General features: G+C 36.4%; 2 protein-coding genes across 5 annotated transcripts; both read left to right on the forward strand.

The window, feature by feature from the left end:
- The first annotated feature begins 127 nt into the window (after positions 1 to 127).
- Positions 128 to 7196, forward strand: LOC132167855 (Pathogenesis-related thaumatin superfamily protein). Of its 3 annotated transcripts, XM_059578889.2 has the most exons (5): positions 128 to 321; positions 420 to 797; positions 942 to 1251; positions 6852 to 6955; positions 7069 to 7196. In XM_059578889.2, exons 1-5 carry the CDS (start codon positions 258 to 260, stop codon positions 7074 to 7076), a joined length of 864 nt encoding a protein of 287 aa, XP_059434872.2. In that variant the 5' UTR covers positions 128 to 257; the 3' UTR covers positions 7077 to 7196. The 3 variants fall into 3 exon arrangements, with proteins under 3 accessions (XP_059434872.2, XP_088369253.1, XP_088369254.1); XM_088513127.1 differs by lacking the exon at positions 7069 to 7196 and having other exon boundaries at positions 6852 to 7062; XM_088513128.1 differs by lacking the exons at positions 6852 to 6955; positions 7069 to 7196 and having other exon boundaries at positions 942 to 1255.
- Positions 7197 to 21851: 14655 nt separating this feature from the next.
- On the forward strand, positions 21852 to 24226 carry LOC132191948 (Pathogenesis-related thaumatin superfamily protein). Of its 2 annotated transcripts, none has more exons than XM_059607095.2 (3): positions 21852 to 22246; positions 22411 to 23080; positions 23517 to 24226. In XM_059607095.2, exons 1-3 carry the CDS (start codon positions 22177 to 22179, stop codon positions 23806 to 23808), a joined length of 1032 nt encoding a protein of 343 aa, XP_059463078.2. In that variant the 5' UTR covers positions 21852 to 22176; the 3' UTR covers positions 23809 to 24226. The 2 variants fall into 2 exon arrangements, with proteins under 2 accessions (XP_059463078.2, XP_059463086.2); XM_059607103.2 differs by lacking the exon at positions 21852 to 22246 and adding an exon at positions 22251 to 22316.
- The last annotated feature ends 92 nt before the right edge of the window (positions 24227 to 24318 follow it).

The following is a 24318-nucleotide window of genomic DNA, read 5'->3' on the forward strand; positions in this document are numbered from 1 at the left end:
TTTATTAATAACTTTTTTATCCACCGTTATCATCAGCTTTACCCAAAATTAATTAATTAATTACCAAAAAATACAAATGACAAATGTATAAAACAGAAAAAAAAAAAACAAAGACAAAAGTCAAAAGCAAAAAAGAAGCAGCAGCAGAGTTCAGTGACCCTTCGCACTTCGCAAGAAAAGTAGAGTTCTTTGCGCCTCTCCAACTCAAACTCCACCTTTTCTTGCTCGAATTTTCAACCCTCGTCTTCTTCAGTCCAATGGGTCTCCGTCTGCTACTCTCCGCCGCCGTTTTCACTCTCCTCACCATCTCTTTCTTCTCAGGTAATCACACAAATTCACACCCACAACGTACGATTTCTCTAAATTCTTCCATTTCCTTCTGACCCACTTCGTGTTTTTTCCACTTTTGGTTCTCGCAGAGGTCCACTCCGCTTCCTTCAAGATAGTCAACAAGTGCCGGCGCACGATATGGCCCGGCCTGCTATCCGGCGCCAACGCGCCACAGCTCCCCACCACCGGGTTCGCCCTCAAGAGCGGCAAGTCCAAGACCATAACGATACCCAAGTCATGGTCGGGTCGGATGTGGGGTCGGACCCACTGTGGCCGAGACTCCAGCGGCAAGCTCTCATGCCTCACCGGCGACTGTGGGTCTGGGATGCTACAGTGCGCTGGCTCTGGGGCAAAGCCTCCTGCCACGCTGGCAGAATTCACGCTAAATGGCGCCAACGGGCTGGACTTCTACGACGTGAGCCTCGTCGACGGCTACAACCTCCCGATGCTTGTTCTACCAAAAGGAGGTACTATTAAATTTATTATTTTCTATTAATTTAAAAAATTTTATTGTAGCCAATATGATATCTATTTTCATTTTGTGTGGAATATTAAAATTTTAATTTTAATTAAATTTATTATATCATTTAAAATAATTGATAATTTAATAGGTACAAGAGGCGGATGTGGCGCCACCGGATGTTTAGTGGACTTGAACGGCGCGTGTCCGAAGGAGCTCCGTGTGGCGAGTGGGGGTCGGGTGGTGGCGTGCAGGAGTGCGTGCGAGGCGCTCGGCGATCCGAGGTTTTGTTGCAGCGAGGCGTTCGCTACGCCTGACACGTGTGGGCCGTCGATGTACTCACTGTTCTTCAAGTACATTTGCCCACGCGCGTATAGCTACGCGTACGATGATAAGACCAGTACCTTCACGTGTGCCTCCGCCGATTACATGATCGTATTCTGCCCGTCACCTTATACCAGGTAAAAATTACGGATTAACCCTATCATACGAGTTATTTTGCATTGGTATCTTATGGAAATCTGGGGGTTAGTTTAGTCAATTTGTTAGGATGCACGATTTGCCTCGCTGGCACGTTCTATAAATTTCACCTTCTTTTCTGTATGAATGATAGAGTAGATAATGAAATGGAGAATTTTATTGAGCTGTGGGGCCTAATTAAAAGTGGGGTATGTTTTGCATATTCATACTCCATGGTGCACAAAATTTGGACCTATATGTCTTTTTTGCCACAATCACTTTATTTTTTAATATGTCGGCATAAGAAAAAGGAAATGGGAAAAATAGATTCGATCTAGTAACCTCAACTTCATGAGACGTGCTCTGCAACCGATTGAGGTACCCCCTAAAAAATCACAATTTAACAATCCCCCAACCCAATTTGGAAAAAAAATAGTTCGGTTTGAATTTCATCTTCATTTCTAGGACAAATTTGTAATTTGATGAATAACCCTAACCAGTAACTTTCACTTAACATGTCCTTGTAGTGATGCTTAAACTATCAAATAGTAGATGCTTTCGGCACTAAAGAAGGTAACCCCACCAATAATTTTTATCTTTATCTTTAATTTTTAATGACCAAGGCTTAAGGCTTCACAACGAACCGTCCTTTTCTATTAATAAATGATTGATTTGCCTGCTGCTATTATACTCTCCTTTAATAAATATCTTCCTTATTGTTTATCATGAATCTTAAGGGCATAATAGGATTTCTCATAACATATCTCTTTTTCCTGTATGATTGTGAGCACATGGATCAGGATGTGCCTGACCCACTAGGGGTCCTTTTTAACTTCAAGGTCACATTGGAAGATAGTTTGGTTTGTCTAAATTCTAATAGGATCCCCATTATATCCCCATAATATTTTTTTTTGGAATTATTCTATAATAATTGCATGATCGCAATCTTTTCATTGGTAGGTGATTAGGTAATAATCATTTTGCTAGAATAAACTGCAATCCTCTCTATAAAAGGATGTTGTAACAACTAGGGAAAAACACTAATCACATATGCATTATAACCTCATAAAGACTAGTCAATTTGGAGCTTCTTTAGAATTCTTTAGAAAACTCAGTTTTACTTAGGAACTAGGCAATATGAAACTTAGCACTCATGACTATCTTTATAAATCATTCACTCTATGTAGGCTATTCCTTATCCTCTCAATATGGGACTAAAGTGTTACATATGTAGATGTCGTATGACAATTCAATAAGTGATTATTTTATGTAACATTAGAAAGTTGATCCACTCAAAGTAGGCCCCGTTTGGTAAACGATTTTGGTTCAACATTATTCATCTCACTTTTTTCATTTTTTTAACATTCTCTTACTTTTTACATCATCAATCACTTTTTATTACTATTCAAATAAAAAAATCATTACAAAACAAAATTTTTTCATTTTTCCATACCAAATATTATTACTTTTTCACATTTTTTTTTTTTAAAACATTCTTATTTTTTTTAACATCAATCAATTTTTGCTATAGTATTGGACCAAAACCCTTTAACAAACACACCTGTAATTATTGGAGATTCGATCCCTCAAACGGTTGATTTATCCTTTTATTTTCCTTATTTATTATTTATTATCAACCGATAGAACCACTTGGGTTCCTATAATTGTCACAATATGTTGCCAGTATTTCTCATTTTCTGTTTTTCTAGCCAACTGACTTTTAGTTATTGGAGTATGATATTTAGATTAAAATAGGTAGTAGAGGGCTGATGGTGGGAGAGAGGGAGAGATTGCATTTGTCATTTGTACAAGAAATGCAATCTTAAAAATCCATCCAGTTACATGACAAGATGGGTCAAAACCAATCAAATCATCCTTTTATATAGGCTCTTCAAATATTTCCTTGACAGTCAACATGATAGATTTTAGGTTAGACTAATAGTTATAACCAGCTGTTTGTTGCAATTTAGGCTTATTTAGTAAAATTGACTAAATAATTGTAGAAAGATCAATGCTTCGAGTATGGATTAATGCCCAATGAAGGAGGAGTAATGCTAAAAGTTTTTCTTGTAGCTTTTAACTCTAATGGTAATTTTAAAAGTCACATTATTTTTAGAGTAACATAAGAGGAACACAAGAGGGATTTATAGCATTACTCGTTGTTGGATGGTCTTGGACCTTTCTCAATCTCAAAAGCTAGTTCAAGAGGTGATGCTTTCCCTCTCACTTATAAATTGACCACCAGCCCCTTCCACAACCGATATGAGATAACTCCAATAATCTCCCATTCTCACACATCGGCTCCTAGGTCGGAGCAGAGATTACCTGTTTCTCCTGTGGACTATTGAACCAAGACTTGTTAGTTGAATCTGGGCTCTAATACCAGTGTTGAGTGGTCTTAGGCCTCTCTCTACCCCAAAAACTAGCTCAAGAGGTGAGCTTTTCCTCACACTTATAAAGTGACCACCAGCTCCTCCCACAACCGATATAGGATAACTCCAACACTCGTGAGACAGTAGTGTTGTATCTGTAAATAAAATTGAATGGCTAAATTACACTTTGAATATTCTCTGGAAGCGTCACATCATGGTGATAGATGTGTGTTGTATGCGTAGAAAGAGTGGAGAAACTCCAGATCATCTTTTTCTTTGTTGTGGTGTCGCTAGAGAGTTGTGTATTATGGTTTTTCAAATGTTTGGGGTAGAGTGAGTTATGCCTAAATAAGTGATCGACCGTGATCGACCTTTTTTGGCGTGTTGGTATAGGGGGGTTGTCCAGCATATCAACATTATTGTTTCGAATGCAATTCATTCCTTCTTATTTTGGTACATGTGGGGAGAAAGAAATGCTCAAAGCTCCAATGATCAAGAGAGACTGAGTGCAGTTCTAAATACCTATCTTTTCAAAACCTTATTTGAGTGGAGCTTTGCCACGGCTTTACCTCGTGTCTCTAGCTATGCAGATTTTTTGTTCTCTTTTTTTCTTGTTCTTGATTTGTTGGTTGTTTTCTCTTGTATACTATATGAATTTTCTTTACTTATATATAACAAAAGGGTTTTACCATTCTGTGGGGCATCTGCAAGTACATGCATGCACACTATCATACATTACTCAGTACAATCATTTAAGTTCAAGTCCTTTGATTAGACGTGCTTTAGGATGACTTTACTTGAATGAAATCTTACAAGTGCTTTTACAGACATGAATACCATAAAATGGTTGTGCCTAATATTACCAAGATGGTATAGATTATAGTGAATCTAGCAATTTATGAAGGCAGTTCACAAGTTCTCCTTTCTTGTAGAAATGATCCTAGTTTTTCTTTCATTCTTTATAGATCGAGGTGATGCGGTAGGAACCCAAGTTCACAATTTTTTTTTTTTCATTTTTCCATACCAAACATTCTTACTTTTTCACTTTTTTTTTTTTTAAAAAAAACATTCTTACTTTTTTTCACATCAATCAATTTTTGCTACAATATTGGACCAAAACCCTTTAACAAACACACCCGTAATTAATTGGAGATTCAATCTCTCAAACGGTTGATTTATCCTTTTATTTTCCTTATTTATTATTTATTATCAACTGATAGAACCACTTGGGTTCCTATCATTGTCACAATATGTTGCTAGTATTTATCATTTTATTTTTTTCTGGTCAACTGACTTTTAGTAATTGGAGTATGATATTAAGATTAAAAAAGGTAGTAGAGGGATGATGGTGGGAGAGAGGGAGAGATTGCATTTGTCATTTGTACAAGAAATGCAATCTTAAAAATCCATCCAGTTACATGACAGGGTGGGTCAAAACTAATCAGATCATCCTTTTATATAGGCTCTTCAAATATTTCCCTGACGGTCAACATGATAGATTTTAGGTTAGACTAGTAGTTATAACCAGCTGTTTGTTGCAATTTAGGCTTATTGGTAGTAAAATTGACTAAATAATTGTAGAAAGATCAATGCTTCGAGTATGGATTAATGCCCAATGAAGGAAGAGTAATGCTAGAAGTTTTTCTTGTGTCACTCCAAAAATGATGTAGCTTTTAATCCCAATGCTAATTTTAAAAGTCACATTATTTTTGGAGTAACATAAGAGAAACACAAGAGGAATTTATAGCATTACTCGTTGTTGGGTGGTCTTAGACTTTTCTCAACCTCAAAAGCTAGTTCAAGAGGTGGAGCTTTCCCTCACGCTTATAAATTGACCGCCAACCCCTTCTACAACCGATGTGCGATAACCCCAACAATCTCCTCCTCACACATCGGGTCTTGGGTCGGAGCAGAGACAACTCATTTCTCCCGTGGACTGTTGGGCCAAGACTTGTTGGTTGAACTTGGGTTCTGATACTAGTGTTGGGTGGTCTTGAGCCTCTTTCAACCTCAAAAGGTAGCTTAAGAGATAAAGCTTTTTCTCACACTTATAAAGTGACCACCAGCTCCTTCCACAACTGATGTGAGATAATCCCAGCACCCGTGAGACAATAGTGTTGTATATGTAAACAAAATTGAATGGATAAATTACACTTTGAATAATCTCTGCAAGTGCCACATCATGGTGATAGATGTGTGTTGTATGTGTAAAAAGAGTAGGAAACTCCATATCATCTTTTTCTTTATTGTGGTGTCGCTAGAGAGCTATGTATTATGGTTTTTCAAATGTTTGGGGTAGAGTGGGTTATGCCTAAACAGGTGATCGACCCTTTGGCGTGTTGGTATAGGAGGGTTGGCCAGAATGTCAACATTATTGTTTGGAATGCAATTCATTCCTTCTCATTTTGGTACATGTGGGGAGAAAGAAATGCTCAAAGCTCCAATGATCAAGACAGACTGAGCGCAGTTCTACAGACCTGTCTTTTCAAAAACCTTATTTGTGTGGAGCTTTGCTAATGCTTTACCTCGTGTCTCTAGCTATGCAGATTTCTTGTTCTTTTTTTTTTTTTTTTTTTTTTTTTTTTTTTTTTTTTTATCTTATTCTTGATTTGTTGGGTACTGTTTTCTCTTGTATACTTTATAAATTTTCTTTACTTATATATAAAGAAAGGGTTTTACCATTTTGTGGGGCATCTGCAAGTACATGCATGCACACTATCATACATTACTCAGCACAATCATTTAAGGTCAAGTCCTTTGATTAGACGTGTTTTAGGATGACTTTACTTGAATGAAATCTTACAAGTGCTTTTACAGACGTGAATACCATAAAATGGTTGTGCCTAATATTACCAAGATGGTATAGATTATAGTGAATCTAGCAATTTATGAAGGCAGTTCACAAGTTCTCCTTTTTCGTAGAAATTATCCTAGTTTTTCTTTCATTCTTTATAGATCGAGGTGATGCAGTAGCGTTTGAGTTCTCTGGTAATTATAGCATTGGAACTTCAGGTAGTGAAGAAGCTGGGGACAGTAGTCTATCTAGGCAGGGCATTTTCCATTCCCTAAGGATACATTCTAACACATAATGTCCTACAGCTATTATATCGAATCAAATTGAGTCACAAGTCCCTTAATTGCTTCCTTTTGAGTCTATAGTGATCATATTACATTGTAGAGTAGAATTATCTCATTTAATACAGAAACATATCATGTATGGAAATTTGCAGTCAAAAATTGCTCGGAGCTCGGAAAGATGGGGCACAGCTACCACTGGTGAACAAGACCACAATGTACATACCAAGCCACCATGCAAACAGTGCTTCATACTCAGGTCTGGTCCATATGCAATTTATAGCCCCTGCTGTCTCTGTTGTAGCAGCAACTTTGCTCTTCTGGTTGCTTTAACCACCTTTTTTTGACTAACATTGGCCTGAGCTTTTTCAGGCAGATAGTACCTCGAAGTTCAGCTGAAGAAATGGTGTCATCTTCTCTGTTGTGGTTCCAGCTCTTTGCTTCTCTCTCACTCTTCCCATTTGTTGCTGGTTTAATAGCTCAATGGCTAAAATGCAGATTGGCCACACGAGGCAGGACCCGACAAATTCCGCGACAAATCTTGTATATACCTTCCTCTGCTCCCTTAACATGGGGGTTTCCAATATGTTACATATAAACGCCAATCTTTCCATGATTTGATATAAGAGTTCAGAAATCTGAGATTAGTGTAGTTGGTTGCTGTGCAGTCTGGAGACAGTTCTCTTTCTTCATTACTCGAGTAATGCAAACAACTCAACACAATTAGGCTTTAAAAAACTCTCTTTGAAGTTTGTTGCACTATATTTTGAAGATTTTTGGAGGTATTTTAATATTTGAAGTTAATGACGTGATTCATAGGATCAATTTTGGTTCTCAGTTAGGAAGCCCTGATATTGGGAACTAGGCCTGTAAAATTGCTTGGCACAGTTTTGAAGAGTATCTTAGGTAGTGATGGTTTCGGCTGCGAAGTGATGTAGATGATTCGGGTTTGTTTGATAGAACTTTTTAGGTGAATTTTAGGGTTTAGGGTTTAGGTGCTGGACCGTGGCCTCTGCCTTTAGATGACCGCAAAGCCACCCAACTTTTTTTAAAAGCTTTTTACTATTTGTATTTGTTATTTTTGTAATTAGCACCCCTACACTTGGGGGAAAAAAAAAAGTATACATGAACAATTACCTCCCTGGAAAATAATAATAATAATAATTATAATCTGAAAAATAATTTGCGTTATATTTTTTGAGGAGCATTTTTTAGTTTTTAACATATTTTAACGTTTAACATATGTCTACACTAAATCTTGTGTAGACATATTTTTTTATGTATAAAAAATAAATAAATAAATAAATGAGGGAATGGGTGGCAGCGTGGTGCATGATCACCCATTTGTTGTGAAAATGGGGTGGTCGCCATCTGTTGTGAGAAAGGGTAGTCAAAAGGTCAGGATTTCAGTTTCTGAAATTTCAAATTTAGGCGGTCTATTTTTCATTCAATGGTCATTGTTTTGCCACCTGTCTCACTACTAATAAAATAATAAAATAATAAATATTTATTATTTTATTAGTAGTAGAACACGTGGCAAAACAATGACCATTGGATAAAAAATGGACGGCCTGAATTCAAAATTCCAAAAACTAAAATTTTCTAGGAATTTTAGTAGATCCTAATCCCAAAAGGTCATCCCTACCACAATAGATGGGGGTGGACGAACCCACAATAAATGAGTTGGTAGCATAGTCATCCATTCCGGCCATCACCTCCCTTACTTTTTTTTTACATGAGATTTTGTGATTCATTGGCAAAGTATTTTTATTGGAATAGCATTTTATGATGTGTCACTGATATAGCAATCCACTGTGGTATACATCTGACATGGTGAAGTTTATTGTGCAATATATACACATATCACAAAATTATTGGATATGAAACAACATAAAATAGTTATATCTTAACTATCGATTCGATTAATTTGAAACTCCAATGAGTAATTTGAATACACTTATCACAAAATTATTGGATATGAAACAACATAAAATAGTTAAACCTTGAGGATCGATTCGATTAATTTGAAACTCCAATGAAAAATTTGAAAAAGGTCAAAAACTACTTTACTTATTATTTTTTTTTTTTTCTCAACAATAAATGCTGCCCATGAAACTTTAAGCACATTTGTCTTCTATGTGAGATGGGAATTGCCTAATGGCAACAATCACGGGCAACCAACCCCAACTGTTGTCGACATATTTTCTTTATATGCAATCTTTTGATTTGTCAATGAAAGATCGAGTACATCTTTTTCATAGACAAGAAAACGTCAATGTTGGCTTCATGTGTCTACATAACAACGACCAACTACCTAACAACCAGAACATTTACTATCAAAGAAAGGTATATGGATGCCCTATACATGAGAGAAAGGGCTCCTTGGGCTGGCCTAAATTTGGGTTCAAGATGGGAGGGAATGCTCGTCACCAAAGCATATCCTTGAGGAATGAGGACCACAAATTTTAGTACTTGAAAAGAGTCCACATTTACTCAATGGGTGATTAGGATATATATCTAACCAAAGGCCTAAGCCCTAAGGGATAGTCTTCTTGTCGAGGAGTGCCAACTTCCGCATGCATGTGCCATCCCATGTTATGATCATTGATCATGACATTGTCCTACCATTCTCCATCAAAACAAAACTAACTTCTACTCTATACATATATATATGTACGGCTAGCAAAACAGGTCTGCAGGTCGACCCGTGGCGACCTGTGACCCATTTAAGGTACACCAAAACATGATCAGTTTAGTTAACGGGTCGGCCCCACCAGACACGACACGACACGACAATTTTTACGGGTCACCCAACACAACCCGTGAGACCTGTTTGAAATAATGAGTCGTGTCGGGTCAACACCCGTTTGATCCGTTTAACTCTTTTTACTTTTTCTTTTTCTTTTTTCTTTTTCCTTTTTTTTTTTTTTTTTTTTAATAATGAAATAATGATAGTTTTAGCAATTATCTCTTGAAATTAAACTCCTAGCAGGCTAGCACCAAAACACTTAATAGTTAATAGGCTTAATTGTCTAATCTAATAAAATAAAAAAAAATCATCATTACAATTTACAAATTTACAAAAACAAATTGTGTTGCATCGTTGGTGCGAGAGATAGAGGGAGGCGACATCGGCGGCGTGAGAGATAGAGAGAGAGAGATGAGAGAAACTGAGGGTGAGGCCGTGAGGGAGAAAATGAGAAAAATGAGAAATGGGTCTTTGGGAGTGGGAGACGACGTGACTCAGAAAGAGAGTGGAGAGAAAATTTTTAGGTTTATGTTTCACTGTTTTTTAAGATTAAAAAAAAAAAAAAAAAAAAAAAAAAGGTCTTGTGGGTCACTCGTAACACGACCCATTAAAAGCAACATAAACAGGTCGTAAAGACCCAAACCTGTTAATTTAATGTCGTGTTCATGTTGGATTGTCGGGTCATGTCAAAATTGCCAGCCCTACATACATGCACTTTCTTCTGATCAAATTTCTAAGATAGGGCTAGAAATGAGTTGATCAGCTCATACATGCATGTATGTTGTATATTGTCTGCTTGGAACAGTGCAAAAGGGTTATAAGAAGATAGGTTGTCTATTGGAGACTTACTTTGTCGCGTTTAATTTATACGCCGACATATGTCTATTACAACACTAGGTTTATCAGCCTTTTCTTCTTACGCCAGTAAAAAAGAAAATTAATTAATTATCAGCGTTTAGTGGCCACTGGTAAATACCCTTTTTTTTTTTGGTAGTGCATTGGGGATAAAATCCATCATGGGTTATACTAAAGCAACCCTACTCAAATAAACACCTACATTATATCTACCAAAATCTCCTATGAAAAGGAGAACACATCCCAAGATCTCTTGAATACTCCACATCAAATTCCATCTCTCCCTATTTTTCTCTCTTTCTACAGACATGTCAAAAAAAAAAATTACATCTCTCCCACTATATGAAACATGGAAAAATACTCTCTAAATACTATGTAACTTAAGCATCAAAGTGTTTCAAGTCTTCTTAAAAATACATCTTTCTTTTGTTGGTTTTCTAACTCTCCATGTACAAGAAAAGAATGGTGGCCACAATGCAGGGCTTGTTTTCTTTTTAACAAAAGAAAGATGTAGAGAGGGGGACAAAGAAAGAGATGAAGAGGGTCATTGTCTCAGAAAGCATAAATTAGGAATCTTATCCACATTTCCCTTTCCGCCACAAATTAGCGCGCACCTGCTGTTTTCGCCTTGAGGCGTCGGCGCGACTATATACCTCTTTCTTTTCTTTATTTTTTTATTTTTTTTTAAGAAAAAGGCAAACGTGGGAGAGTCACTGTAACTATTTTATCTAATGTGTCCGTTGGGTGACGTACATAATGGGCTTAGACAGTTGAAACTGCAGGCAATAGCGCTCAAGTTCAATTAAGCTGAACATAATTCCTTCAGATTATTAGTCAGGCCCAGAACGACTAATGTGTACCTCTGGTGCATGATTGATCTACGAATCCACCTACCTCTCCTGGGAGCTCACGAAAAAGAAGACAAATAATTAGCCAGCCCGTGACAATACTCTCAATATCACTGGATTTTGCTTGCCCGTGAGAGATTTTGTATCTCTCTATTTGGAATCATGCATTCGTTAAGTGCACATGAAAAATAAGACTATTGGGCTGGAGAGTGTGACACCCTCATAAGCCAAAATGGAGTGGTCAGTCACCTCACAATTTTTTAAAGGTAAAGTCCACTTAACTACTTCAAATTACCACCTCTAATGACAATTTATTCCACAAATTATCAATTGTGACAATTTACCCCCCAAACAACCAAAACAATGACAATGTATCCTCCAATGTTAGCAAAATGACTAAATTACTCCTATAAAATTTTCAATACGACAAAAATACCCTTAAAATTTTGAAAAAAAAAATAAATTTTAGTATTTTTCTTTTTCTTTTAGTAAGGGTAATTTCGTCATTTTGTTAAAATTAATGGTACATTGTCATTGTTTTGGTAGTTTGGGGGATAAATTGTCGCAATTGATAGTTTAGGGGGTAAATTGTCATTGTGGTGGTAATTTAAGGAGGTTAAGTGGACTTTACCCATTTTTTAATTTTAATTTTTTTTCGTTTTTTAATTTTTTTAAGGAAAAATTACAGTTTACCCCCCAAAGTTGACAGCGTTTTTCAATTCGAACACCAAAGTTTCAATTTTTGCAATCCACCCTCTCAAAGTTCCAATTTTTTGCAATTTGACCAATTGTATCCAAAACTTCCCATATTGCCCCTAATTTTTATTTTTTTATTTTTTATAAAAAAAAAATTAAAAATTAAAAATTCGGGGTGGCCGTAGCCACCCTTTGCCCATCTGGCCATTTTTGCACCCCCAAATTTTTCTCTTTTTTTTTTCATTAAAAAAAAAAAAAATCAGGGGCAATATGGGAATTTTGGGATAATATTGGTCGAATTGAAAAAAATTGGAACTTTGTGAGGGTGAATTGCAAAAATTGAAACTTTGATGTTCGAATTGAAAAACGCTGTCAACTACTCAACTTTGAGAGGGTAAACTGTAATTTTCCTTTTTTTTAATTACTTTTATTTTTATTTTTTTAACAACACGTGACATTTTTATGTGACGACACGTGACAGTCCGTTATTTTTTGTTTAACGATGTTCATGGTACCACGTTATTTAAAAATCTTAAATGACATAGAAACATATTCACGGTGTGACAACATACATATATAAAATCTACCTTGAAATAAAAAGGCATGGGAGGGGGGCTTTCAATATTAAGAGAATGTTCGTCTCGTTTGGTTTCATTTCATTTCACTTCAACCTGATGGATTAGTCTAATAATTAATTGGAATGTCAAAGAACCTCTTAAATAGCGAGTACATAAGCTAAAAGATTGCATTTTGGTGGGGGATGTATATAAACTACCACAAGCTCACTCAATAAACCTACTATATGGAAAATTATCAAAGGGTTGCAAGCCCGCCACATGGCTTGGCTTGCATCAAAGGACCATTTTCATGGAGCCTCTCACAAAAAGGCCTCGCAGCCTCCAAAATTAGGTGTACACACTCTCTTCCTTCTATATTCATATATTCTTTCTATTCAATTTTTTCTCGGTGAACTATTTACTAACTTAAGCATTAGAGGATTTTTGATCACTTGAGACCAACGGTTTCAGTGACCTTTTCTCTTTATTTTGCAGGTGGCCAGCCACCAATCCAGTAATCTAGAAATTTGCTTCAACATAATTATTTTATTATAAAAAAAAAAAAGGGAAGATAAATATTTAAGTAGACGTCAATTACCTAACTAACAAAGTCTCTTGACGGTGTTTCAAAGATGTGAGACCAAATCCTGCTCATACTAAGGATTGGGGATTTGTAAAGGGAGGAGAAAATTCACTCCATTTATCCTTCTAAATTATAATATAGTCATTTCTTCCGCTTCATATGATTCTTGACTAACTCGAGCATCAGAGGTATTTGTTATCGACACTCCCAATTCAATTTCTCTCACAAACATTCTTGGTTGGGAGTAAGGTGTGATCAACTGCAACATCACTTTGTTTTTAAATTGACATGGAAAGTTATCAGCCAGGAGGGTGAGGTGAAGTTCATGAAAGAATGTCCAGTTGTGTAGAGAAATTAAGCAAAGATTCTCATATTTGTAACTTGTAAAAACAAACAACTGAACGGATTGATTTCCAACGGGCAGAGGATGGTTGATTTCCAAATGGGGGTTTATAATTAAGTCACTCATTGGGGCAACAACAATGATAAACTTTTCGAAAAGACCAACCAAGATTGAAATTCAAATACTTTCAAATTTCAGATTTGAAGGGATTTAGTTGGCAATCCAGCAGATGTCCATGATCATTCACATTGATTGCAATATAAAACTTGATTTTTAAAGGAGATTGAGTCATGATCATTCAAACTATTCAGAATCAAAACCAATCAACAGAATGAGCAATCCGTATAATCATAATAGACATTCATGATATCATGTCTTATATTACATAGAATGGCAAACACCATATGAGCATCTTTCCACAGTACAATGGGACCTTTCCCATCTCTCAAAATCATTTGTACCAATTGACAACGGAAACCACCCCTCCCAAACCCCAGCCTTGGTCCTATTTTCACCTAGGGACAAAAAAAAATAAAAATGGTTAAATACTTTTTTAGCACTTGATTTGTCTCATTATTAAATAGCCACTTCAGTTTGCAAAAGTGTTGCAAATAGTATTTGTAGATAAAAAAAAAATGGAGGTGGTTGAGCCGTCGTGTTAGAATATAAATTAAATGATTAAATTCATCATTTCTTATCAGCTTTAACTTTTAAGACAAATGATAATTTAATATAGTATCAAAGTAAAAGTTATGAATTCAAACCTAACTCCACAGTTCATCCCTCATTTCAGTTAAATATTTCACGTTGAGTTAAGAGTTTAAGCTCACACTTGAACGTGAGAAGGGATATTAGAATATAAATTAAATGATTTGATTAACCATTTTCTATCAGCTTAAACTTTTAAGATAAGCAGTAATTTAAGATGGTATTAAAACAGAAGTTCTGATCGATTTAGAATCGTGTCTTTGTCATTCACTTCTCATTTTAATTAAATATTCTATATGTTAGGCTTTGCTTATTAAATGAGAGTTTAAACCACCCCATTTGGCCAACTGCATTTACATGTACCATTTGAGGTAGTTTTTTTTTTTTTTTTGAGTAAAAAATTGGATTTCTATTATCATTCAATCACTAAATGGATTTCTACTAGATAGAATTTCACAAGTCCATCTCCAATCAATGACATCGGTAGTCGCCTCCTTAACCACTCGGTGAGTCACATTATTAGCCTCTCGACTTACATGAACACACTCCCAGCTTGAGAAAGTTTGCAGCATCACAAGTATATCCTCCACAATGTGTCCATAACGACTTCAAGAGCTGCCCCTACCCGTTATTGCATCCACTACTTGCTTCGCATCACCCTCCAAGATTACAGTTTGCAGGCCATGTTCATTACATAACTGAGCTGCATTTGAGGTAGCTATTTGATAACAAAACAAAAACAATGCACCTATATTTAAAAAGTAATTAATTTTTTTAAAAAAAAATTAAGAAAACGACCAAGAATAAATTCCAACAAATGCTGGTTGGTCTCTCATATGCCTAGTAGTGGCATCATTTAAACGATTTTACCCTACCATCCCACTCATGTCAATACATTATTCAGCCAAAAGAATCGATTTAAAGTTCTCCTTTCACATTATATTCCTTGAAAAGCTTACTTTATTCTCAAGCAAAAGCAATAAAAATCACTTTTACACGAGGTAGAAAACAAAAGCAAAATCATTTCCCTTTTTCAATTTTATTTTGTTTGTTTTCATTCTATTTCTCTAAATAGGCAACAAATAGTTCAGTACTTTCTCAATGAAAATGGTTTGAATAATGGTCTCTGCAATCGTGTGGTGTGTGGGCCTCATAATGATGTTCATCCTTAAATTAAAAGCTACTCTCCTGGAATCATGTGTCACTTGGCTCTAAACCTTGAAAAGCAATGGAAGGATGATGGGGTGGCCCATTGGGATTGGTTTCTGAAGTTCTAATCTTTATTGGCGGAGAAAAAAAAAATATTAAAATCACTTTTTAGGTTATTGTGTTAATTAAATGGTAATTATTATAATCTATTTACATCAACTTGTATTACATATATAAATATATATAACCACTGGTCTTCCATGGTGTAGGTGTAACCGTGTAGCTGAAAGAGGTAATCGGTTTGACTTCAAACTTAGACCTTTTTTTTTTTTTTTTTTTTTAAGGCACTTGGAAATTCTTGCATATTAGTTTTTGTTTGTTTCGGTATAAAATATTCTGAGTTTTGGAGGTGGTGCACTTAGACACATTTACGACATCATCGAGATATTATTGGGACCCGCCATAAATACACGCAAGTATATGTAATGTTCCGGCCAGGTAATGGTCTCGACAACGAAGTCACGGCAGAGCCCAACAGTGTCATGGCAAGGTCTTGGTGAAGTCCTAACACTGTTCCGACTGTTAAATTACCATTTATCTCAAAAATTTAAACAGAAAGGAAGATATAAATTTAATCATTTAATTTATAATTTAACATGTTTCCTTACGTGTAGCTCAAACTCTCTTTTAATAGGTGAGACTCAACACGTAAAATATTTAATTTAAATTTGATGTGAATTGATGGAATTCAGGTTCAAACTCAGGACTTTTAGTTCTGATACCATGATAAGTATAAATAACATTTGTTTTAAATAGCCCAAGTAATTTCTTTGGGTTTGTATTTCATTTATAAAAGATAAATAATAGAATGAACCTTATTAGTTCATTGATGATAGATACGATATAAAATTATTACCTGTCCTAAGAGCTTAAGTTAATAAGATACTTATCCCAACTGCGTCTTCTCTCACTCACCCTTGTTGCACATCTATTCAATAAGATTATGTCTTCCCCTTTCAAAAATAATAATAATAATAATAAGATTATGTCTTCCACAAACATTAAAAAATGTTCTCATATAAAAAGGTACAAATTGTTTTTTGAAGTGTTTTCTAATGGACTCTACATTTGAGAAATTTTTTTAGTACACTCGTTTGTTTTGAAAACCCCAAGCCTTCCTTACCAAAAAAAAAATAACAAATAACAAAAGAAAGCTCAACCATCAACCAGCTGGGTGGCCACAGATGACAGAACCACCCCAATAAGCACTTGTTTTGTATTTTAAATTATTTATTAGAGTGTTTATCTTGTATATTACAATTAAAGAGACGAGGGCCATAATGAAAAGTTTAAAATTATGTGGGTACGAAAATTAGTATAATCACATGCAAATTTTCTCTTTTTTGTTTTAATTAAAAAGTTATCTTTCCATATTTTAGTGGTCAATTTTTTCAAAATCCTTGTTATACATTTACCCTAAAATACTAATTGGCTAGCGGCTAGTTAGAAGAAAATGCTCCACTTCTTTTTTCGTATGGTAAAGTTCACTTAATTCCCTCAAACTATTATCCACTGACAATTTATTCCCCAAATTATCAATTGCGATAATTTAACCCATAAACTATCAAAACAATGACAATGTACCCCCCTCCCCCCTCAATACTAACAAAGTGACAAAATTACTCCTATGTAATTTTCAATAAGACAAAAATACTCTTAAAATTTTGAAAAAAATAAATAAATTTTAGTATTTTTGTTTTTATTTTAGTAAGGGTAATTTTGTCATTTTGGTAAAAGTAGGGGATTGTACATTGTTATTGTTTTTTTATAGTTTATGGGTTAACTTGTTGCAATTAATAGTTTTGAGGGTAAATTGTCATTGAGGTGGTAGTTTGAGGGGATTAAATGAACTTTATCTTTTTTTTTATATGTCTGCACGAGAAAAAAAAAAAATATATATATATATATATATATATATATATATATATATAAACTAGTGACATTTGCTTCATAAAATATAATCCACAGCCGATTGAGCTACATATAAAAAAAAAAAATGTTACAGAAAGTCGTAAATGCACATTCCTTGGTGTAGCGTTACAAATTATCATTAAATTTTAAATAAATAAATTATAATTTTTAATGTCATATTAAAGAATATGCATTTGAAAACGTGGTAATAGAAATTTGAGTAGCTGGGGAAGAAAATGAAATTTGCAAGAAGTATTTGTTGTCGTCCCAAAGCAAAAGGGACAGGAGTGTCAGAAATGTCAATAATTTAGACTTACTTTCAGCTACTGTTTTAATGACAAATAATTTTTAAAGTCAATTTTCAGATTCCAATAACTAAAATTACATGAAAAGACGAGATCGAGTGGTAGGGAGGGAGGGAATCCAAAGCTTTCCCCATAATTGCTCTTCACTGGCAACCAGCAAGGATCACCCTACCCCACCCCTCCCACGTGGCAGGCAAACAACGGTCATAAGTTCCAGCGTGGCATGGGTCCAGCGTCAGCATGTTGACCATACATGTAATTTTTGTTAAAGGAGAGCTTTGGTGGGGCCCTGATATTTCTCAAAGCTTCGTTTCTTTTTTGACTTGTCCTGTGTGTTCGTGAAAAAATCAGGCGGTGCTCTGTACAGAGCATGTGATGGGGTCTCATGTAGTAGATAATTGAACGGAGTTCCCCCACAGTGGGGATGCATGCAGTCTCGTACAATTCACTGGCAAACGTTACATCATGGTGCTGTATTTTGTCGTATCCATTATTTTATTTTTATTAAGAGTATTAATAGCAGTTTTTTTTTTTTTTTTAATAAAAAATAAAAAATAAAAACTAGACAACAAAATTACTTTTTACTCCTTTATTTAAATAATTAAATATATTTCATAATAATTTTCTTTTCTCTTTTTGTAATTTTTGTAATTTTTTTGGATTTTTCCTAAACTTATGGGGAGCAGTATGTTGGGTGTTTTTGGCAAATAATTTTGAGATGAGAAAGTTTAGGAATTCATATATATATATATATAACAACGTTTATGTGATATAAAACATAAAGAAATTTTAAATTTTTTTGAGATAAAAGTGAAGAAATAAGGTTGACTTTTTTAATAAAAATGAGAAGAAATGGATAACAAACAAGCCCAAGAAAAATACATAATAATTTAGAGGAATGATAGGTTTACAAACATATTTTATAAAAAATCTTTACGAATTGATGTGGCATAACATTATTGAATATGAGATAAATATAAATTTTAAGAAATTCAATCATGTTGTGTCACATCAGTTTGTAAATTTTTTTTTTTGTAAAATATGTTTGTAAGCCTAGCATTTTTTAATAATTTATTTTGATTACTTTTGTGTTTTGGCTTCCAATAATTAAGGAAAATATTTGAGCCTCACATACTACCAAGCTATGAGAAGTTAGGTTCTTTGTTAAGTCTTTTTGGCATAATAAAAGTCATGTGCAACACATTTTATCACCTAAAAAAAATAAAAAATTGTGCAATACAATTAAAAAAAAAAAAAACTAAAAGAAAAAATAATAATAAATAAATGTGATTTGGAATTTGGCTAAACAAGGGTGGTCAACCACCTCTACTAAGGGGGTGACTCAACTACACTCTAAAGTTGGTTCGAGTGGCTAAAATCACCCCCATAACCATCGGGGATAGTTGTTGGCCAATGAAATGGTTCAGTACCTCCAGTTGGTTGTACCGAATGTGACTCATTTGGTCAAAGGGTGACTCCAAGTCCCACAATTTTTTATTTGTTTTTTATAGTTTTTTTTTTTCTCTCCTTTTTTTAGATTTATTTTTTAAACACTTTAATCCCAGACCATATTTGGGAGTGCAGGGACTAAAATGTGACATGGGAATCCATTCCGTTCTAAAAGACAAAAAAAGCAAACATATAGGCTAATTTTTCAGAGTTTAGTAGTTAGTTGGGGGTCAAAAACACAAAGGTGGTCATACTTCGCCAAAGAGGGTAAATTGTATTTTTCTCGCTTATTTATATTAAGAAAATGAAAAATAAATGAGAGTTGATCTAATGATTTTCAATGAATAAATGTACATATATTATATACGTGGAGACTTGGCGTAATCATAATTTTGGTTTACATAAGGCAAGATTAAAGTCCACCTCGGACACAAGCTAATTTTTTTTTTTTTTTTTTTTGAAAGAAGTACATTCCAATTTTATTAATAATAATCACGAGCATAAAGCTCTTACATCGCAGGAGCACAAACCCCTGAAAATACAAATTATAGCCGAAACTATAAGGATACAACATCACCTAAAACCTCCGCTAACCTATAGCTAGTTTTCAGTTGAAATAATAGATATGCATAAGACAAACGCAATCCAACGCATAGGTAGTGCAAATTCCTTTTCGACCCAAAAGTCAAGATGAAGTTCACGTCTACAACTCGAAGGTTTGGACTAAAATTCACATCCACGACCTAAAAGATCTGGACCAAAGTTCAGTTCACATCCAAGCTGGCAGATCGAGTGGCCAAGCCTTATTACAAAACAGAAGCAAGAAAACCGAAATAAAATGTGGGCGAACTAAAGAGGCAGGGCCTTATTACAAGTAAATAACAGGAATGAAATGCATACAAGGAAAAAACATGAACAAAGACAATACAAGGAAAATAAAACAAACGGGAATAGGCACACGTAGCTGGGATGCCGATCGTGCACTCGCCAGAAACCGACACTGGAAGGGAACGATGGAAGCTCGACACTGTGGGGACGCAGAAAAAGCCCAAAACAGTGGACGGAGGGTGGTGAAACCGATCGCCAGTAGGCCGGAAAACCATCGCAACAGGGGACGTTGAAGCTCATCGTTGGAGGGGCACGAGGAAAGACCCAGCATTGGACAGTGAACGGCAGAGCGCGCAGAGGATATTGGCGGCGAACACAAAACAAAACTAGGGGGAGTTTGAAAGAAACCCCCAAAATCAACACCCACATCGAGTGACACACAAGCAAGGCTACAAGAACATCACACAAAAAACATAGCAAAAAAACAGAAAGGAAAGGAGCAGAAAACAACAAGAGAGCCCCGCCAAGGACAAAAGCGGAACAAAAAGGAAAGGGCGGCAGAGAAAGGGTAGGGAGGAGGCAACCTGGGCCAAGGACATCAAATAAACTATTGGCACTCGGTGCAAGGGTAGGCGAGGGGAGGAGGGAGGCAACAAACGGCCATCCCTCCTCCCCTCACCATGGGGGAGGGGGCTTACCTGAGGCTGCGGCGCTAGAGAGAGAGTGAGAAAACCCTAAGGCCTGATAAAAATTCAAGTGAAACTCAATAAAAATATTTTTGCCTTCCATGATCTCATATAACTACAATTATATATATATATATGACCAAAGTAGTTGGGCCTAAACCATACACCAAAATTAATGGGTCAAATGAACCTATCGGGCAAGTACTTAGATTACAGTGGGGAACACAACTCAAAGGATAATAGCCCCATCACGCCATCCTAATTGTCTCAATATTCTTGACAATTAATCAACCAACATCCTTAACCTACCCGTGAGCAAGTAGCACTACACAACATTGGATGCATGGTTCTAGTTTGCTAGGAGATAAGGGATTCAACGTCACTACTTGCCATAATCATACTTCCCCCAACAAGTGATACATGCATGGTGAAAGATATACCACACTAGAGAACGTAAATCAAATGCAATGCTTAAGTAGGGTCGTGCCTAATTAATAGACCACATGTAACTAAGTTCGTATGAAGAGAAAATCACTCCGCATAAGAGAGGGACGGCCGTTCCAGGTACATTCATTCAATCATAATACCTGTGCATTTTATCATTTTCTTAGCAAGAACTCTTTGAGATTGAGATTTTCGTATTGATTTAAGTATTAGATATATCTCCACCGAAAACCCTAGTAAGTCCCAATCTTATGTTTCACCTCTTTTTCAGAGATTCGTGATCTAAAGTTAGCTATGTGATCAACTGCATCAACAAAATCAATGGTAAATTTTGAAGTCATGTATGATGTGAAAGATGAAGGCATATATATTTGTTTTGTTTAACGTTTTTAATTTGTTTTCTTTTTGCAAATAGGTGTTGTGAATTTGAAGTAGTAGCTAATACATCAATTTTTTTAGGAGATGGCCGTTAAGAGTGAAAGGTTTTATTAAAGCATTTAGATTACGGGTGCACGTAGAGAGAAACTCTTCACACCCAATCATCATTATGCCTATTTTGAAATAGAGCAAGTGACATTATATATCTAAAGTCCGAAAGTGTTATGTGATTCAAAATAGGCATAATTAATGATGATTAATACAAATAAGATGGCCCAAGCAAAAGTTGAGAGTTTTTCATGACAAAGTAGGAATTAGGATCTTCTCCAGTTTATTTGAACGGGATAATATTTTGTTATTTATAGTAAAAAGGGTATTTTTATTTCTTCTAAAAATAAAAAAAAAAAAGATAAAAATACTCTTCAAATATAATTAAATAGATATTATCAAATTCAAATAAAATGGAAAATAAGCAGATAGTTGTACCACTGTAGTAATAAACAAAAGAGAAATAATTGTAAACAAAAAATCAGGTGAGAAGGGGGAAGAAGAACTCAGAAGTAATTAGGGGCCTCATTGGGGTAAAACCAAACTATATATAACTATATCCAAGAAAGAGACAGAGAGATGCCATTATATTACAAAGTTGATTTGGATTTCTCCGCTACAGAGTACACACTGGCCAGGTGCTCACTCTCCCTTCCCTCCTTCCTGGCTCTTCTCCCCAGGATCATCTTTGTCAGTTTATGAGCACTGTTGTCAGCAGTCCTCACTTCTTCACTCCTTCCGGCTACCAGGCCGTAGAATCCCCGGCATTGTCCTCTCTCTTCTTTCTCCTCTTCCACCACCCCCCCCCCCCCCATCTAATCCACATCCCACAACCACCACACTCAACCCACTCCTAAAGAAAACCCAACAAAGCAAAACCCAGATGGACCACTGCTATTGGTGCTCCACTTTCAACACTGTCACCCTTCTTCTTCTGCTTCTTACCAGTAGAGGTAAAAAAATACATATAAAGTTACAATTTTGCTTGGTTTTTCTTGATGGGTTTTCCCTTCTCTCATCTGGGTTTGTCTCACATTCTCATCTCACTTCACTTTTTTCACAGTTTTACACTCGCGAAACTTACTCTGTCTGTGTGTTTGGGTGAATGTGTGCGCAGGTGTTTCAGGTGCAACATTCACATTTGTGAACAGGTGTGACTACACCGTGTGGCCAGGCATTCTCGCCAATGCAGGCAGCCCTAGGCTCGACACCACCGGATTCGAGCTCCCCAAGGAAACCTCACGCTCCTTCCAAGCCCCTACGGGCTGGTCTGGTCGGTTCTGGGGTCGGACCGGGTGCAATTTCGACGGATCCGGGTCCGGGTCTTGTCTGACCGCCGACTGCGGGTCCGGCCAAGTCGAGTGCAACGGGCTTGGAGCAGCCCCGCCCGCGACTCTAGCGGAGTTCACACTCGGGTCGGGTGGTCAGGATTTCTATGACGTGAGCCTGGTGGACGGGTATAACCTGCCCATGATCGTGGAAGGCTCGGGCGGGGCGGGTCTCTGCGCCCCCACCGGTTGCATCTCGGACCTGAACCAACAGTGCCCCCCGGAGCTGAGGGTCGGGAACGGAGACGCGTGCAAGAGCGCCTGCGAGGCGTTCGGGAGCCCGGAATACTGTTGCAGCGGCGCGTACGGCTCTCCCGCCACTTGTAGGCCGTCGGTGTACTCCGAAATGTTCAAGGCCGCGTGCCCAAAGTCGTATAGCTACGCGTACGATGATGCTACGAGTACGTTCACGTGTACCGCTGCCGATTATACGGTGACGTTTTGCCCTTCCTCTCCAAGGTAAAACAAAACACTCTGTTTCTGTTTTTTTTTTTTTTTTTTTGGTTGGGTGTTAGTTAATTCTTATTTCCAAATTTCTGTTTTTAGTAAAGAATCTATGAAAGAAGATTTGTGAGTTCTTTTAAGGTGGGTGGCAAATGCCCAAGATTTTATTCTCTTTTCCTTTGATTAAATCAGCTTTAGCTTTCTCCATGTGGGGGTTGGTGGGATAGAGCCAAATCCAATTGCCATAATGCTAAAGATTACCCTTTTAATGATGTTCTTTAATCTTTATTATATGTTCAGGATCTTTTATGAGCTTCAATATATATGATTATATGTATCAGATACTCAGGACTTTAATGGAAGTTGTTGAGTAGCTTTGAATGTGAGCCTGACCCATTTAATTCTTTTGCTGCAAGAATAATTATTGTTTCTCCTAATCTCTGGTGTGCAGTCAGAAATCTTCAAATCCAACGCCAATGACATCAACAGCATCCTCACAGGGGGGGTCCGGGTCAGAATACTCCGTTCCTGGGACAGGTTATTCGGTTTCTGGGTCCGGGTCCGGGTCAGTACCAGGATCACAATCAGGATCTGGATCTGGAGAAGCCATGTTCGCAGATGGGTCATATTTAGCTGGTCTAGCCATGGGAGACTCATCCAGAACACTCTCTCCTTCTGCTCTACAGTCTGCATTGATATCCTGGGCTACTCTGTCTCTTACCCTCTCAATGCTTTACTTGTAAGACACAGATTCCGGCAATTTTGTTGTTCGGCTTGTTAACAATTTAATTTATGGTCTAAATTGTTAGCGATTCGAGCAGAAAGCGGGAATTGCGAGAGTTTTTACGAGAACCACTTGTCTGATTAAATAATTGAACAGATAAATCTTCTCAGAGCTCTCTCATGATTCCTGTATGACAGAAAATTGCTGGAAATTTCAATCTTTTGCTTGGGTGTAGGCCATCCTGCTTGACCTCATTTCATGGCTTTTGCTTGTGTGAGTGCATCTTGGATTTGCAGCCTTAGTGGGTACTGGGGTGGGGCTTTTGGCCTTTTCTCAAAAAAGCTGGCAGATTCCTCCAGATTGTAAACCATCCACTCCCTAGGGTTCCCCCCAAAAATATTCAGTGTTATATATAACATTAAAGGTGTTTGTTTTGCTATTTATTTATGGAAATATTAGCTGCCCTTTTGTTTCACATTCAAGCTTTTTAAGGTTCTGCCATTGTGGAGTTAATAGCAACAACGAATCA

Source organism: Corylus avellana, chromosome 2 (genome assembly GCF_965113065.1).
Source record: "Corylus avellana chromosome 2, dhCorAvel1.hap1.2, whole genome shotgun sequence".
Lineage (NCBI taxonomy): Eukaryota > Viridiplantae > Streptophyta > Magnoliopsida > Fagales > Betulaceae > Corylus > Corylus avellana.

Coding starts and splice junctions, on each gene's coding strand:
- LOC132191948 (XM_059607095.2), top strand. CDS start 22,177: ATGGACCACTGCTATTGGTGCTCCACTTTCAACACTGTCACCCTTCTT. Junction 22,247..22,410: donor TCTGCTTCTTACCAGTAGAG/GTAAAAAAATAC, acceptor ATGTGTGCGCAG/GTGTTTCAGGTGCAACATTC. Junction 23,081..23,516: donor TTTTGCCCTTCCTCTCCAAG/GTAAAACAAAAC, acceptor TCTGGTGTGCAG/TCAGAAATCTTCAAATCCAA.
- LOC132167855 (XM_088513127.1), top strand. CDS start 258: ATGGGTCTCCGTCTGCTACTCTCCGCCGCCGTTTTCACTCTCCTCACC. Junction 798..941: donor GCTTGTTCTACCAAAAGGAG/GTACTATTAAAT, acceptor ATAATTTAATAG/GTACAAGAGGCGGATGTGGC. Junction 1,252..6,851: donor TGCCCGTCACCTTATACCAG/GTAAAAATTACG, acceptor GGAAATTTGCAG/TCAAAAATTGCTCGGAGCTC.